The sequence below is a fragment of the Trachurus trachurus genome (assembly GCF_905171665.1).
Source record: "Trachurus trachurus genome assembly, chromosome: 13".
NCBI classification, from domain to species: domain Eukaryota; kingdom Metazoa; phylum Chordata; class Actinopteri; order Carangiformes; family Carangidae; genus Trachurus; species Trachurus trachurus.
The window spans coordinates 12,538,237-12,556,674 of record NC_139892.1 but is presented as its reverse complement, the minus strand read 5'-3'; the positions used below and the strand labels follow the sequence as shown (position 1 = coordinate 12,556,674).

Below are 18,438 nucleotides of genomic sequence, written 5' to 3'. Positions count from 1 at the left end.
TTAATATTAACAATAATAATAATAATAATAATAATAATAATATTTTTTTAATGGTTTATTAGTACTTTGATTAACTTTTATATACCTAAGATACAATTAATACGTAATCAATTGTGTTTCAAGCCATATACATAACTGCAAGAGCCACAATTTATGGATGAATAAAAATTAAGTTGAATAGTTTCTTCTTTTTGAATGTCATAGTTTGTATTTTTAGTCTATGCATTATATGTTTAGAATGCTTTAGTTTGTGTAATAAAATGACGTCCCTGACAGCTAAAGTGTTCAGATGGGAGCACATAGTTTTTTTAACAGAATGATGTGATGGATGTAATTGAATGATTCCTTAGTAAATTTTTATTTATGTATTTTAAAAAAAAAACAGATACATCTCGTTTTTCCATTCTCGTAAGACCTACCCTACCTTTCTTGCCTCTCATGTTGCCTGGACACCCTGAAGGAAAGCCACAATAATAACACTGTATGGGGTTACAACATTTTCAATGAAAAATATGTGTCATTATAAAACATACTTGTGATAAAAACACACATTTTCTTTACATAATTAAGAAGCAAATATGGTCGTTGATGAATTGAAAACGGTCTTTGAAGTAGGAAACTCATATTTCCCACCCTTCGCGAGTACTCTAACGCCACATGAGTACTTGTCATATGACCACATGAAACTCAGTCACATGCCCTTGTCTGTTTCCCTGTTTAAAATCAACATGGCTCTCCTGACGTGTGGGTTACCTGTGAGGTTGTTTTACCTGCTGTTTCTGTTCACTGTTGCAGATGGACAGTATAAAGGATTCAGGAAGTCGGGTCATGTGCAGGACACCGCGCAGAGAGCTGTGTTGGAGGAGCAGTGGTTCATTCAGAAACTGGATCACTTCAATGGTGCAGAAACCAGAGAGTGGAAGCAAGTAAGCCTGTTTATGTTTTGTGATGTGAATCCATTCATGGGTGAATGTATTTAGAAAAAGTGGATGATGTCAACAATAATCTTTTTGGCTTTTCATAAAGACATGAGACATATACTGCCCCATAATAATCATATTATAGCATTTCCAGTTCTTAATAACTCTCTCCATATTTATTTGTTGCAGAGGTACTTTGTAAATGAAGCCTTCTACAGGCCCGGGGGTCCAGTGTTTCTGATGATAGGTGGAGAAGGTCCAGCCAACCCAGCATGGATGAAGTATGGCACCTGGCTCACCTACGCTGAGAAACTTGGAGCTCTGTGTTTGATGCTGGAACATCGCTTCTATGGAAAAAGTCACCCCACAGTGTATGTACTTGATTTTGTTCAGGGTTTTTTCCTTCCTTGTTTAGTGCTTTTACTCCCTTGACCCCTTTAAGGCAGACAGCAACAAAAGGTAAAACTGTGTTTTTACAGATGTATTCACAAATCTTAGTTTATTACAATCCAAAGTTCAAGTTGCCTGAGCTACAATCACACGTTGACTTAGATTTACCAATGATTATTACACTGTAATTAGGCCTATGTGTTAATATGATCTTTTCAATTTCATTTTCTTGTTGTGTTTAGTTTGTTTGCAAATACAGAAGTGCAACAACCAAAAAAAAGAGGCCTACATGTGGAAGCTGTTTGGTGCTTTATCTTTTTAATCCAGTTAACCTGGGTCAAAGCATTTTGCAAGTCTTAAAAACCAGGACATTTTAATAAACCTTTGCTGAGTCATGTACAAACAAAAAATTCACTCAACCTGGGGAAGTTGTGGTTGTGGATTCTACTCCTCTAATAGGGAAACGTTGCTTTTTAGATAGACGGACGACTGGTGCATGTTTCAATTTATTTCTCACACAGAGCGAAGAGAGATCTAGAGCAAAGGGCAGCCATCATGTTTTATAAGAATAACTCAGGCTGAAAGAGTGACATGAGGACAGTAGCTGATCCCAGTAAAGCTGTTTTACCACTAGATGGCAGCCCTGCATTCACATAAGAACCATGGCTCCTGTGATATTGTATTAACACTATAAATGACCCCTCAGTCTACTTTTTAATCTAACCTTCCCTTCTTCTCTCCCTTTCAGTGACCTCAGCACCGACAACCTGCATTTCCTCAGCAGCCGTCAGGCTTTAGCCGACCTGGCCCACTTCCGCACCGTGATCGGCGAAGACCGGGGGCTGACCAACAGGAAGTGGGTGGCGTTCGGCGGCTCGTACCCCGGTTCTCTCGCCGCCTGGTTCAGGCTCAAGTACCCGCACCTGGTCCATGCCTCCGTGGCCACGAGCGCACCTGTTCATGCTGCTGTCAACTTCCCAGGTGCGAAGAGAGAGACATCAGGAAACATCAGAATACAGTGGCATGCAAAAGTTCCACCTCCACCTCTGGGAAAAGTTTCTGATAATGTGAACAGTTAAGCAAGTGGAAGATGAAATGATCTCCAAAAGACATAAAGTTACAGATGACATATTCCCAACAATATTTTTTATCTTTTACATTTTCAAAATGACAGAAAAGGAAAAGGGCCCGCAGCAAAGATTTGCCCACATAGTTAGTACCTTGTAGCCCCCCCCCACCCCCTGGAAACTATCACAGTGTGTAAATAGTAAATATCTTGCTTGATACCTTGGTCAAAGTTATCTAAGAGCTCAAGTCTCTTGTGTTTCCCATTCTTTTGCAGGGTGCAGCTTTGTTTCCCTTTTTCACTCAATCAATTGTAAAAATATATATTTATTACACTGATATTGCTTAACATATTGCAAAACAGTGTTTCATGTTTAACTTTGTGCCTTTTGGAGATCGTTTCATCTTCCACTTGCTTAACTGTTCACATTAACAGAAATTTTGACCAGGGGTGCCCAAACTTTTGCATGCCACTGTATGTGTAGGATAAACAGAGCTTTATACCAAAGCCTTTATAGAAAAAGGCATTAATACAGCACATGAAATTGTAAAATATTATTGTTAAATTACTAAACCTAGCTTTATATAATGCAGCATCCATCATGTCTAAAGTTGAACTATTGAGCAGTTTTCCAGATTTCTTCAGTGTCTTGGACGTCAGAGTCCCAGACAGATCAAAGATGGAGAAAGAGAGAGAGGAGAGGAGAGGGGGGTTTATTCTGTATCTGTGTCTGTGTTGTGTTTGGCTGAGCCCATTGTTTTCCTCCGGAAGGCTCCGGGCTAGAACCAAGGTCAGAGCAGCTTTGAACACGGAGCTGTGCTGTTTCCGCCCACACACTCCTCCTATCTCCAAGACACTATCGCTCACCTCCACATCCTCGTAGACTTTATCCGTCTGTGATAATCAGAGACAAAACACACACACACCGAGGTAGTAGAGAGTGTTGTATACGGTGGTCTGACGTCTTTTGTCCCCAGAGTTATTATTTCCCAGTGCAGTTACTCAGCATTATTGCCAGTAAGACACTGGCTTTCATCCCAGGTGAAAAATTCCAGGATTTTGTAATGTGTATTCTGCTTTTAGACTTTCATAAACTGTGAGATCCACTCATCACTTCACTTTCACCCTCCTTTTAGAGTAAACACTCTCTCACGACACGCATTTGAACAGAACATGATTCACACTCCCAAAACCCTGTTTTGAAGCGCCTCAGAATAAACTGAGACTTTTTAATGTATTATTGTGGCCTTTTTTTAATGGTGGCCCCAGGTTTAAAGTGTCCACCCCTCCCTCTTGTCTTGATGTTTTGCCAGAGTACTTGGAGGTTGTGTGGCGTTCGCTGGCCTCGGAGAACGCAGAGTGCCCCCTGCTGGTGAAGAAGGCCTCGGATACGCTGCTGGAACGCCTGAAGGATCCCAAGACTTATGACAACATCACCAAAGACTTCAAGTACAGTACAACCCCTCTCCATCCTGTTATTTACCACAAAATTTAACCCAACCCAGACTGGAAATGATGCATTTATTCAATATTTGATTGAAGTCGTTGGTGGAGTTTGAATTACATAAGTGATTACGTAAAGAAACCTAATACTTTTTTACTAGACGCGACAGTGCCAGGGATAATTTACTCCCTAAAACTGTTACACTGAACAGGTGTTTTCACTTTGACTTCCTCTCTGGACCGTGTGTGTGTGTGTGTGTGTGTGGGTGTGTACGTTTGCTGTTGCCTTGGCATTTCCTCCCCTCTCTTGTTAGCTTTGTTATTGCTCTTAGCACTTGGGACAAATTATTCCTCTATTACTGTCATTAGCTGACGAATGGTGACCTATGCAGAGTTGTAGCACGGCTCCAATCACATGGAAAAAAACTGGAAAACACCTGCACTGTATCTTGAGAGCACTTTTCTTAGAAAACCTTTCACAAGAAAAAACAGAAATGTATTTTGATAAGCGCTGCTGTTCCAGGGTGAATCATGTGTGCATCATTATGCCAGCACAGAAAAAAGCAGAAAATGACTGTAGGTCATGTGTTGTGTTCGTGTTGAGCAGGTGATACGTTTTTTCACCACAGACCATGTGGGTATGATGAATTGTTGTGTGGGGTCGACACAAAAGCTATAACTCTCACATGTATTTGGGACAATCACAAGGTTATGTGCACAAGGTGTAACCTTTATTTTAGGAGGACTAACAATAGTTAAACATATCTGTGGGAAAAAGACTGGAGACTGCACACACACACAAAAAAAGCCTGGCTGCATCTAAATTTAACAAAAACCCACCTCCCAACCTCTAAAGCTCAGTTGTTTAAGTATGCAACTATTTTCTTGGCCAGCTGCAGCAGCTTCCTCGAGGCCCTGACGGTTGCCAGGTAACCTCGCTGGGACAACAAGGTGCAAAACCACAAACTGAGATTTTTACACTTTAGTGTTCCTCAGCATTGTTGGACTGAACCCAGTAGCTGTCAGACACTACAGCATGTAAATAATATAATGTGAATCAGATTGATGAGCTGGTCAGTAACACTTGTGAGAGGGCAGATGCAGCTGGATTGGCTAAGTTCAACTATGATTTAATGTGTTTTATTATTAAAAAATAAAAGTGCATTTTCTCAATATTTTTATTAGTGTCTCAATAGATTTAAAATTTAGTTTTGTTTTTTGAGATTTTGAGATAATGGTGTTGCAGATTTATAGCACCAATATGAAGCTAAATAGAATCTCTGTAGAGACAGAAATGTTAAAATCAATGTTTTTTTATTTTCATTATCAATCAAATGAGACTGTATATTTTTTAAAGTTACTTATAGTAAGGGATTTACAGAGCCTTATAGGCTACTACAGTGTTTTAGCATCTAGCATCGAGCTAATTCAGCTAGCAGACACATGAACTTCACTCCCATTTATCTTGGCTCCAGATGCAGTTTGCACTATTTTCAATACTAATAAAATAAAAAGCTCTTATTAACACATTGCGTGCTAACTATCAGCGCCAAACTGACAAAGAACCAAAGACACTTCAAATTAGCTTGTGAGCAAACCCATTCCATGAAATTGGTAACTTTTCAACTTTGAAAAGTTAAAATTTAAACTATATTTAATTGCTATTTTTTAAGTAGCCAGGAATCAAAGAAAGTTTAAAATGACAAGAAATTATGTTGTGCCATCTCAGGCTGTGGAATTTAATATTTTATTACAGTTTTAATGTTTTCCTAATCTTGTCAACCCTGTTACCGACATAAACTTTATACAGTATTTCTAATTAGAGATTATTGAGAATATTTTCTATATATAGTCTATATAGTTTTAATTATAATGGTAAAAGTTGAAATTCAATTTTTTTTAAAACATTTTTATCAAATTAATGACAACAACAGGGTTGAAGTTATGGTAACAGGGTTGACAAGAGTAATAGATGACAGGACACACATTCTATTGTCTACACTGCAAAGGTAACAGGGTTGACAGTAACAGGGTTGACTATTTCAAGCTAATTTGCCCATTGCTAGCTGAAATAAATGCTAGCTAAAGGGCAAACTGTGTACTTTGAAAGGTAATTACCTGTAGATATTGATTATATTATGAGAAATAGAAAATTGTTTAGATTTATATGTTAAAAAGTGGTAACAGGGTTGACGTTGTATGCTTGTCCCCCCCGGTCCAACCTTGAAAAACCATCAAAAATAGCACATAAGAGATGAGAGAAAGCTACTTGTTACTGAGCTGTTAGCATCCTGGGTAAGAGATGATGCAAACTCCTGTCAACCATGTCAAATCTGGGATGTACCATTGTTTTTCTAGGGTTTTTTGGTTAGGGTAACAGGGTTGACATAAAATCAGGGGACACCGATAAATTGGTAAATATTTATAATAATTGATATATATTATTACCAAAAACACTGTTTTACAATAAGATCATACTTAAAACAATATGTAAATGTGAACATTTTAACATTTTGCCAACATTTTACATATTTAAAGTCCTACAAGACGTACAACAACAACAGTGAGGGACAGGCCAAAAACCTCACCCTCATCAGCATAAAAGTCATTTTAATTATTTAAAATTATATTTAATTGACTTTAATTTGATGTTATAGTAAGGAGAGAAGACATGGTAATGTTATATTTTTTAATTACATATTAATTTGTTGTTATCATAATTTTATGACTGATTACTTCTTGGGGACGCAAAAGTTACCGATTTCATGGAATGACCCTGCTAACGAGCCAGATTTCCTTCAGTAGGTGGTGGAGACCAAACCTGAGCTAAAGTGGTAGTGAATTATGGATTAACATTATTCAAATGACCAAAATTATTACTGCAACATGAGGGATAATGTTGAACCATGCGCTGGACCTGGATGTAGCGCCAGCAGTAACTAGCCTATTTGGCGCACAAACATGTCAGGGCATTACTACAGCTTGTTTTGGATGTTTCTTTTTCTCCTGCTGGCTAAAAAAGTTAATTTATCAAGCTTAAATAATTTTGTAATAGAATAACATTAATTGATATAGGCCTACTTAATCAGCTGTCTTCTGTTTTAGCTCTTGTGCCTAATTTGGGTGAAGTAACCCTTTAAAAAGGCTGTGTGGCCCCTGCTGCAACAAAACCGACTCCACCTTGCTTTTATTTTTTGATATTTTCTCATTTCCTATGTGACAGTATTCTCTCCTCAGTCTGTCTCATTGTTTGCTGTCTCTTGCTATTTTATATTTGTGTATTTTAGGTTGTTATAGTGACTGTAGGGTACGATGATTAAGCATGCTTAAATTGCTTTTACAATGGTGTGGTTAGACTCACACAAACTAATACTGTCACGGAGACACACTGAAGCCTTGTCTTTGTGTCTGCACTGGGCCTGCTGTGACCACGCTGGATGTCCTTTTATTTTAGCTTTTTGCAGATGATGCCGGTCCATAGATGCAGACATGTCCTCATGCAGGCATAAACACACAAAGGTCACAAAAAGGTGGTTTGGAGGCTTGCACAGCTTCCAAACCACAATGCCTCAGAGGATACAGTGCTTGCGTCAGGATTTCATCTTGAAGGACATATTATCTGCACACACACACACACACTCACTCACATATGAGTTGTCGCTGAAATCAGCATGTTACCAAAATGCAAAGTGACAAACACATGTAAGCTATTCAAGTGTGAGAAGATGAGCAATAAACTATCTGTAGGATCTGCTCATCATGGTACAGTTCAAGATAATACACAGATTTGTTTGATGTAAGATCAGGTTGTCCAAAATTAAACCAGATTTACATGGGGAAGATGCAACCAGAGTCCCGCAAGCCAGGATGTCCAAATCTACACCAATGGTGGTTGATGATTGGTAACACTCAAAAGATTTACAAAAGCACTGGATCCATACTTTCATATTGCTTTATTTTGCAATATAGGATGTTGCAGTATTAGGTGCAACACTGGGAGTGCATCAAAACAATCTTAAGTGATATTGAGATGCTCACACCACAGGTCTGCCCTGAATTTCTGTGTAATTTGAAAGTCATTTTTGATGTTTGTAGAAATCATAGAAGCAGAGAATCTAATCCCATAATACTTGATGGATAGGCAGGTGGTCAGTGTAGATACTGAGTAGATTCTTGGTATCTAAATTGTGAAAATATTCTTTATATACATTCTGATGATAAAAATTAAGCAATAAGGAAGAAAAAGAGGAGAAAACATGTAAATGTGTCAGTAAACTAACTGTTTCATGTATTAATTTACAACTTCTGCTGCTCTCCAGCTTGTGCTCCAAACTGCAAATCCAGACGGAGATGGACTCTGCCTACTTCCTGGAAACACTGGCTGGCAACTTCATGGATGTGGTCCAGTACAATGAAGACAACAGGGCGTTTGAGGTGAGAGAGAGAGAGAGAGAGAGAGATGCATTAAACGACATCTGTAAACATCACAAAACGTGGATTTCTGGAGGCAGATGGGAGTCGTTTTAGCATTTTAGTAGATTGAGTTTGTGCTAAAAGTTGTTTAATGTGCTTGTTTTATTGTCAAAATGGCAAATCTTTATTTCCCCAGTGTTACAAACGGTATTCTGAGATTTATGAGAAAATGAAAAACTCTTGATTAGAACAAATTGAAATCCATTGTGTTGAATATTAGCTGCTTGATGGGTCATTTCTACATTTTTCAGTGCATGCTGTTTTCCATAAAACAAGTTCATCATGGCTTGAGATGGGAAAATGGAGAGTATGTGGAGCGACTTTGTAGGTCAGGGGTTGACCTAGTATCCAGTCTTGGTTGAGTGGAAGGCAGCTATGAGGTGTAGGAGGGTTATAGACAGCCCAAGCAGTATAGTGAAACATAATAAACCCGGCATTGTTCTGCAGCGAGAGGCCCAGAGATGCTGCCTCCTCCAGAGTTGGTCCTGGTGCTGCATGTCTCTGGGCTTTATCTCAATATGAGAAGTCGAGCTCTATTTGTCATATACATTATGGCTTGTGATTCTGCAGAGAAGGAGCCAGCTGAGTGTGATAATAGATGGGAAATTAGTTTTTTGCTTTGAGAGGATGTTTAAAGAATGTTTAATGTGTTTGAATCTTCGAGTGGAACGGTTTCTGAACCACAAAATGAAGCCCAGGGTCACGACAAAAATTATGATTATAACAATAATTGAGTATGAAATCTGAAAATGTTGCATGGTAATTGCAATTGATGAAGCATAATTGTTTCTCCATGGACAGACTCTGTAGTGGTGATTCATCCTGCAGAGTTATACAATTCAGTTTGAGTATGAACACACTTTTGACAATATTGATGATATATAAAAAATCATATGTACCTGTCATGACCTCATGAACTGCATGAAAAAGAGGTTCTGAACAACACTGGAAAAACTATTGCATAACTAGATTAATTTTTGCCAATCTTTTCGATCACATTGTCAGGTCTCTGATTGATTTTCTATAATAGTCGAACACTCGGGGTGAAAACTGATTGATTACTTTGAAAGTTGTGAATGAAATGTATTTTTTCAGATGTGTCTGTTTCTGAATCTTTAATCGAAGTTAGTTGAATGTCTCTGGCGACAAAGAACAACCTTCGAATCTTCAACACTAAATATTCACAGCTCACATCGTAAAAGAAAATCCCATTATATCCTATAAACTATATTGCCTGGCCATTGTCTCCAAGTTGTGGAAAATATGAGTCCTGGTTGTCGTGAGACATAATACACAATATTTCTTTTCTTAATATCTGTTACTGTACATCTGTCCTCTCTCTGTGTGTCCTTTTTTTTACCAGTTACCCCTCTTTTTCCCTCTCCTTTTTCTTCCTCCTATCCCCTCTCTGTCCCCCTGGTGCCTTGAGGAGACGTGAGTCCGGTTACCAATAAGCTGATGTGAAAAAGTAACAAAAGCCTCTTTGGTCTCTCTGGTTTCCTGTCGCCCCCGAGCTAAAGAGACGCTTATAAAAGAGCAGAGAAGAGCGGGCGGGCCACGGAGTCCACAGCACGAGCGGCGTAAACGCAGCCAACAGCTGCCTCTCTGACAGAGAGCAAACCTCTAGGTTTTAGGTACCATTCATTTGAGGAATGTGGGTAAGAACCAACCAGGAGAGAGGTGTAACTCAATCAGAAGAGTTGCAGCAGCAGCAGCAGCTTCACAGCAGAGGGGTTATCAATGGGGTGCTTTATAAAATACAGAAGGATGTGATGAAGCGCTGCAGCTTGAGGAACAAGCATGAAAAGCTCTTGTTTTTATGCAGAAGATGCAGATAGGACAGAAAACACGGGTCATTTACAGTCAACAAGGCTTTCATTGCACATAACTGCTGCCAAATGTTGACTTCTCCAGCACACTGAGCCCTTTATTAGGAACACCTGTGCACCTGTTTATCCAAGTAAATATCCATGCGGCCAATCATGTTTGCAGCAGCGCAGCACATACGTATAATGGCTTCAGTTCATGTTCACATCAAACATCAGAACTGAAATGTGGTGTCCAATGGGTGGTTTGTTGGACTTTTTATGAGACCGCTGATCTCCTGGATTTGCACAAACACCAGTCTCTGCAGCCAGCAATGAAATATATCCTCTGACCAGCAGCTTTTCAGACGGGACACACCTTACTAATGAGAGAGGTCAACTGGCTGGAGCCACCAGAAATTCTATGGTAACTCAGATAACCACACTGTTGTGAGCAGAAAAGCTTCTCAGGTTGGACCTGGACACAGAGCAAAATACCCCAGAATCTGGAGGTGAAGTTGTCCGGATGTTATGCCACCATGAAATCTGGACTGGACATGCTCTGATCAATGCATTTTAGGATGTTGTATCAAAAAATCTCCACATATGATCCAGATTCTTGCAAGAACCTAAAAAGGATCTGTCTTGAGTCTTGGGAATTTAGTGAAGGTCATCCTACCTTCAACTGTCCTGGCTGGTGGTGGCAGTGGTGTAAAAGTGTAGGGAATGTTTTCTGGCCACATATTGATGCTAGAGGCCATGCACATTATTGCTGACCATGTTCACTCCTGTGTGGCCACAGTTTAGCGTCTTCTAACGTCCACTTCCTGCAGTCAAATACTCAATGGCAAAAAGGAAAACGTTGTCTGGTCTCAAACTTCAGTGCCCTCCCCAGTCATCAGAGCTGAATCCTGAAGAACACCTCTATGAGATTTGCTGCAGAAATCTGCAGAAATGATGTGATGCAGCGACGCCAAACACTGAGCAGAAGCTCAAAGGAAAGTTTCCAACGTATGATAGAGTCCATGACATGAAGAACTAAGGGGAGGTTCTCTACTTAGTGTTTAAAGGGGAACTATGCAAGTCCAGCCACTTTTCTGCTGTTTTGCTAACCCTCCTCCCACCCATGTGCACTTGTTTTTAACGAAGCCGGCGAAAAAGCAATCAGTGGAGTGGTGGTTAATGATATATATCATAAAGTTACGATGTGTATATAACTGTAGTCTTATCTGTCATAAACAATAGATTACGGGTTACGAGGTGTGTCTGTTTGTGTATTTGTGTATATTGTGTATTTGATGAGTTTGATGAAGGAAACCAAGAAATCTCATTAGCCTCCGTAGCGTAGCTCTGAGCAGCTCGTGGCTCTGCTCCGCCTTTCTAAAAATAGCTTGCACCGACAAATAAAAGTAACGTACCTACTGCTATGACTATGGGGATGGCAATGGGCCAATTTGCCAAAATGTTGAACTATCCCTTTAAGACCAATCCCATTTGTACCCCTTAGCCCTTTCCTGTATCCCTCCCCTTCTATTTTGCATGCTCACGTCTGTGGTAGGGGCATCCCAATTGTCTTTTGCATGAAGGGGTATTGATGAGAAATGGGATTTATGTTCTTAAAGTGGGCAGGGACAGAGGAAATGGAGGTGACGGCTTTCAACCAGTTCTCTTGGCCGCTACTGTGGCTGTGTAGACTCTCCCTCGAGTTCTTCAATAAATCAAGTAATAAAGAAATCACTGTAACTGGCATTTATAGGTCCTACCATAGTAAACCAGGCCATACCCATGATAATTACCCATCAACTTTTATGTGGAAGGCGCATAAATACATGTAGTGATGAAAATGATGTCAGATATATTTGGCATGGAGAGAAAACAAGAGGAGCATAATGTTTCATAAAGACACTGAAGCCGTAGAACGTGGGAAACATTAACGACAACAATCTCGTTAGATCCCTGAGCTCATTCAGAGGGTTTAATTTCTCCCCAACTCGCCTGGAATCAATTCAGTTCGGTGTCATCATTGCTCCATCTACACAATCTGGAAGCTATAAACAGTAATGGGCACAGTCACCCTCGATGAGAACAGCTCGGCCCACATGCAGAGCACACAGACGTTCATGTGACATTAATAAAGAGTTACAATTAACAGTTTATATAACAAAATCTCTACAAGTTCCTTTTAATAACCGTTCTGGAGATGGTGTTTGTATGAAATCTCTGGATCAGAATCCTGCTGCTGAGAAAAAACCTATTTATTTCCTATGTTGACATGAATTACTGGTCAGATATTGGACTGGTGGTGCCAATTCAAATCACCAATCCAGATTCAGCTCTGTAGTTTGCACATTTAGTCTGTCTCACTGAGAAAGAAGTAAGTTGAAAGCACAACAGTAGCTAAGCATAGGAGTCTTAGTAGCTGGATAGGAGTGTCACCAGGTGGCTATGTGTGTTATGCTGCATTTGAGACATCTCAGAACTCAGATTTTTACAACCTCCTAGCTGAAAAAGTGCAATCGAACGCCACCTCAAGTCGGCTCTCCCACTCCCACCATAGTTGGAGAAAAACATCTACCCCGACTTCTCCGAGAATCAGTTTGCACAATCTGCACCTGTGCAGAACCACACTGTCAGTGGTAAAACACCAATGCATAAAATGCATAATAAATGCCAAAATACATTACAACGTTATGAAATATACAATATTTACTCACGCTTACAGATTTTGACGTTGTGGAACAGTAAATTTATGTTGTTTTTTCTCTTCGATTTTAAATGATCTGTTTCATTATTTTAAAATGCTTCTTTTTGTATTGTTTATGTGCTCTCTGTAATGTTTTAATGCCCTTTGAATGCAAAGTTTGCCCCTCCTGCGCGGTGCGTCTTGAACTGAGGTTTCAACTGGGAAATTCCAAGTCTCGAATGCAGCATTAGTTGTTGGCTAGCAGGTGGTTAGTTAACAGTAGACATTTTTGGGCTTCCATTTAAAATATTCAAAGTTTTTGTAGATTTAATTTCTTTTTTTTTTCTTCAGTTCTTGCACTTTTTATTTCAAATATTCAGTTTGAAAACCTGTTGTTGCTGCAGGCCTACCCATTTGTATGCAAAGCCATGTTTCGATCGCAACTGAAAGAAAATGGATCGGTGCATCTCTACTTCTGATTGGCTGTGAAAAAAAAACCCAGAATTTTATTGAAAGTGTAATGTACTGCAAGGTGACCAAATACATCCGTAGCTAGCTACCTCAAGCTGGGCCTTAAGGGTGTAACATTTACATCAACCTGTAAAATACGTCCCGTAGAAGCTCCATTGTGTGTGAAAGAGAATAATAACTGACACCATGACATCAGTTTTGGCCAAAAAGACATATAATTAAAGGTTTAAATTTTCCAACAGTAACAGTCATACTTTCAGGAAACATGTGGAGTGATGGTGAACTTTGTTCTTGCGGGCATCGTAATTGCTTCATGACAACACTTCAGGCACCGCATGGGTTGATCTCTCCAGTCATAAAGTCATTTTAATTTTAATTTTTTTAATCCCATGTGTTTTCTTCTTTGTATTCCTTTATAAAGGTTTCTTAAATTACCATGTCATAAATTGCCATGTCATCTAACTAGGAGATGAAGATCATTATAAACTGGCTTTAAATAAACCATCTAATTTAATGTATTGTTGTTGTTTTATTTTGGTGCTGTTCTGTGAATGCAGGGCGTGGTCGGCACCAACATCACCATCAAGGTGCTATGTGGCGTGATGGGTGACACCTCACTGGGCGAGCCGTACGCCCGCTATGCTGCTGTGGCCCGACTCATGATGGACACCTTCTCTATGAAATGCCTGGACGCCAGCTACAGCACCTACCTCAGAGACATGACTAACTCATCCTGGGAGGGGCCGGCTGCAGGGGGAGGTGGGTCGGATCATGTCTTTTTGTTTGTGTTATGTTATGTTTGCTCTATTTTTAAACCTTTATAACTCAGTCACTGCTTGGCTATTTTTTGCATCCAGTTTGTTTTCAGGTAGCATGTTTTTTTGTTCTCATGAACAGAGAGGGGAGTTGGCGTAGACGACGTGATGAGTGTCTTATGAAAACTTTTCCGCTGTGACCGACCAATAACAGGAGCGATCAGCTGTGTCGGAGGCAAAAAAAAACACCAATTTCTCCACCATCTGTAGCTTCACGGGACCAGAATATAACAACTCAGCCACGGGACAGTCTGTGTGCTCAGTAGAAAAGGATGTGGTTATTGTCGTAACGTAGCAAAACCATTTCTGGTGGCAGAGTCTTTTTTTGGGGAAAAAATGGGATATTACTCATTTAAAATAAAAGTAGAAGCGACTGCTTGTGGAAAACAAGGTCGACCAAAAAATGCGATTGCATCACTGTACGCCAAAACAAAACCATAATCTGGGATGATGTGAACATCCTCAAATAGTGTTTTCTTTCTTTTTGGGGTGAAGCTAAATTAAGACCATTTTCCCTGTGTGTTTATTTTGAAATCTTACAGTGACTATTCTGAGACAGGGTGTGCTGTTTGTTTTTACTATGTTGAGTCTCTTATCGTGTCTGAAGTGTTGAGACACATCTCTGCATATTTAACCAGAAGCAGGTTCTTTATATTCCCTGTTGTACCCTTGCCCAGGGCTGTGGTTCTCCCTTTCCCCAGCTTTGGTCTCATGAGTGGGAGGACTGGAGTGGGATCACTGGAACAGGAAGTGGTCTTTTTTCCAAAGCCATTTGGATGCGTCTACATAAACTCCCCTCTCCAGCTACGCCCCTTGTTTTGTGGGTTTCAGTGAAACTCTTTCCTCTCGTAATTGGGCCTGAAAAGTGAGAGTGAATGCTGTTTTTGCAGAGAGAGACGGAGCCATTTTAGAGCAGCGTTACCTGCCCTGTGGTGTAAGTGACGTGTTTTCGGTGAATGAATATTCTGGCCATGGGTAAACTTTGTGTGTGTGTGTGTTGTCAGGGAGACAGTGGGTCTACCAGACCTGCACTGAATTTGGATTCTACCAGAGCACCGATTCGCCCAATCAACCATTCACTGGCTTCCCTCTTGTGTGAGTCCACCACACATGGCCTCCCTCGACAAACTCAGAATTGTGCTTTAAAGGGAAAGTTCAACATTTGGGCAAATTGGCTCATTGCCATAATCCCTATAGTCTTAGCAGCAGGTTTGTTACCTTTAATTGTCGGTGCAAGCTATTTTTAGAACGGCGGAGCAGAGCCGTGAGCTGCTCAGAGCTACGCTACGGAGGCTCATGGGATTTCTTGGACAATTAAAGGTAACAAACCTACTGCTAAGACTATAAGGATTATGGCAATGGGCCAGTTTGCCAAAATGTTGAACTTTAACTCCTCCACCTCTTTCCTCCCATCACTGATCTTTTTTAGTTTGTTTTTTTCACATCTAGGTATCATGTGAAACAGTGCGCAGACTTATACAATGTGAGTGCAGAGCAGCTGGCGGAGGCCGTCGCTCAGACCAACGAGTACTACGGCGGCTACGACATCCGCTCCAGCAGAATAGTTTTCCCCAACGGATCCATTGATCCCTGGCACGCCCTGGGAATCACACAGGACATCACACCTGCCCTCCCAGCTGTTTTCATCGCAGGTGAGACTGAAATTTCACACATGTAGAGATAAAATTTAACAATAACAACTTTATGTGTGATGGCACCTTTTAAAAACAGAATTTACAGAGTGATTTGACAAGTGAATCCAAAGCAATAGTGGTCAAAAATGGGTCAGTAACACAATTAAAGGGAACAGAAACACACATGGATGCACGCAAACACAGTAAAAATAATAAAAGAGGCAATAAAAAGACACCATTCCTAAAAGCAGGTCTATAAAGATTAGTTGAAAATGACTAAGAATGCAGTGCATGAAGTTTTATTCTGTTTCCGACTCTCAACAGATGATGGTACAAACTGGGGAGGTGCACATTTTCACTCAATGCAACAACAACACGAGCAGCATTCAGCAGCATCGACTCATGAAGAACAATCTCACAAACATCCAAATACATTCGCAGCAACACAAGTGGAACAATGAAATTAGACAAAATCACTTAAAATGGCACTTTTCATTACACAACATGAAAATGGTCTTCTTGCACCGGCTGTACACTGAGTATTGTGCACTTTATAGTAAATGGAGAATGAAGACTTTGTGCCTAAAACTCCACCATTTCCACCCTTTAGCTTGAATGAGCTTAAATTGTTGCATGTGGGGAAAAAAAAAGCAAATCAAAGACAAATTTTCAAAAGAAAGATTTAAGAGCTTAAGATTGATATTGTGTGACTGTATAACCATTGTTTCAGTGGAATAAATCATTATTAATAGTCTGGCAGCCTGAGTAAGTGTTGAAAAATTGTAAAAACTTTGCTTCACCAGCCAAATTCAGTTAATATTCTTCGACGTCTTGTTTTATGATGCAGATGTGTTTTTTTTACCATATGATTTTAAACATAATGAACTAAAAATGAAGGACATCTAGGTTATATATATGGCCTTTTGTTTTAGCAGGTGTGTTGTACAGTACACATCCTCATTGACCCATTTATGAGCTTTTCAACACTTTTTTTTGAGTTTCACTGAATCCAGGTCCAAAATCTGTTGCAGGTTAATGTCGGTTGTGGTTTATTTACATTAACAAGAACCAAGCGACTCTTTCACAGCAGAACAATGACTCGCTTGTTCAACTCTAATTTCATTGGGTGGATAATTGTTCTTGTAAAGCTCAATTTTCCCACTTTTCCCACCGTGCCACGTCCTTCATACATAAAATTTCTCTTCGATCCAGGAACGGCCCACTGCGCCAACATGTACCCTGCCAGGAGCGAGGATCTCCCCCAGCTGGCTCAGGCCCGCGATCACGTCTTCCTACTCCTGCAGCAGTGGCTGAAGCAGTGACGGACAACTGGACGGGCCAGTCGGTGGCGTTGAAAATCAGTATAATTATTCTTTTTATCCAGATCATTGACGTTGGAACAAGACTGACTACTATCCTGCCACAATTATGTCTGATTGAGAGGCACTTTACACAAGCATGAGTGGGTACAAAGTTCAGGTAATTTTTAGGGAGTGAATAAAGATTTTTGTTTTTTTTATGACTGTGGGTTTTTCTGTTTCATTCTGAGCTAATATTGCAGAGGTGCACATTATGCATTCGCTCAATGCTGGTTTGCAGGGCAGGGCATACATGAACATGAAACATGAGTGTGCTATGTCTAGTTAATCCTTGATTTTTAAGCCAGATAAGAGTGTTTGTTGTTTCAGGAAGAGTTTAGAATAGTCCCAGATAGCCTTAGGTAAACTCTCAGTGGATTGAATGTCTCATCAGAACACCAACAAGAACATTTTCCTGTGTCCAAAAAAAAAAAAAAAGTGTGGATCTGAAATTTCCCATGCATGACATTTGCTTCTAAATATGCAATGTCACTGCCTTCTGTCACGCTCTTGCATACAGGACACATTGTGCATCCAACTCTTGACAACACATTTCATATTGAGAAACGTTGCATCTTTCACGGCACACTGAATATCATGTTTAAACGGAGAGCAGTGAAATGAAAAAAACAGTTTCATCTAGTCCAAAAACGGCCTCAGGTCATGTGTTTGCATGGGACACATGTTGCACAAAACATGCGCTCATCTGGTTTTGTTCAGCACAAGTTTGGTCTCGTTTGATGATAAAAGTGTAACTGCAGTGTTGTTGTGGCTGCTCAGCCCTGTGCACGACGATATCTCCAGCAGCACCCGGAGAGATGGCATCTTGGCCACACCGAGAACATCTGGCAATTATGTAATTTGGACGACATATTGCAATGTTTTTGATGTTTTCTCTCTTGATACGTGTCTTTAGTTCATAAGCAGCATCTGCCATAAGTGGCTTTGCAAGTCACAGCTGTGTGTTCATTTACTACCTCCACAAAACTTCACACACACAATGACCCCTCCCCACTTCCAGCTCAACAGTGTTTATTTCCACAACAGTCTCATCTCTCTGCATCACAGCTGGACGTGCATGACCCCCGCCCTGACACAAACTGAACATCCTCAAAGAACCAAAATCTGCCCTGAATCCGCCAATCTGTGGTCCAGCTGATATGATTCACATGTGAAATATATATTTTATATCATTATGACAGGCTACAATCCAGTCTTTCATGATAGATTTAGTCATAATTTGCCCACAGACGCTCTTTTAATCCTCTGTAATTCAAACCTTCCCATGCACCATGCCATAATCCTCTGTTTGGCTGCAGCAGGGATGTAATTGAGCCTCAGCCGCCTTTCAGGTGTGTGTTTACCTGTGTGTGTATGTGT

At 40.2% G+C, this 18,438-nt stretch overlaps 1 protein-coding gene across 1 annotated transcript; it reads left to right on the top strand.

Annotated features, from left to right (window-relative positions):
* The first annotated feature begins 711 nt into the window (after positions 1 to 711).
* On the top strand, positions 712 to 17,211 carry prss59 (serine protease 59, putative). The gene is made up of 9 exons (XM_083985825.1): positions 712 to 926; positions 1,110 to 1,291; positions 2,059 to 2,291; positions 3,690 to 3,825; positions 8,139 to 8,253; positions 13,809 to 14,010; positions 15,071 to 15,161; positions 15,516 to 15,718; positions 16,913 to 17,211. Exons 1-9 carry the CDS (start codon positions 729 to 731, stop codon positions 17,020 to 17,022), a joined length of 1,470 nt encoding a protein of 489 aa, XP_083841951.1. The 5' UTR covers positions 712 to 728; the 3' UTR covers positions 17,023 to 17,211.
* The last annotated feature ends 1,227 nt before the right edge of the window (positions 17,212 to 18,438 follow it).

Bases quoted from the DNA above. Each gene is read 5' to 3' on its own strand.
- prss59 (XM_083985825.1), top strand. From the start codon at position 729: ATGGCTCTCCTGACGTGTGGGTTACCTGTGAGGTTGTTTTACCTGCTG. The intron at 8,254-13,808 runs GTGAGAGAGAGA...CTGTGAATGCAG, and splicing joins AAGACAACAGGGCGTTTGAG to GGCGTGGTCGGCACCAACAT. The intron at 15,162-15,515 runs GTGAGTCCACCA...TTTCACATCTAG, and splicing joins TTCACTGGCTTCCCTCTTGT to GTATCATGTGAAACAGTGCG.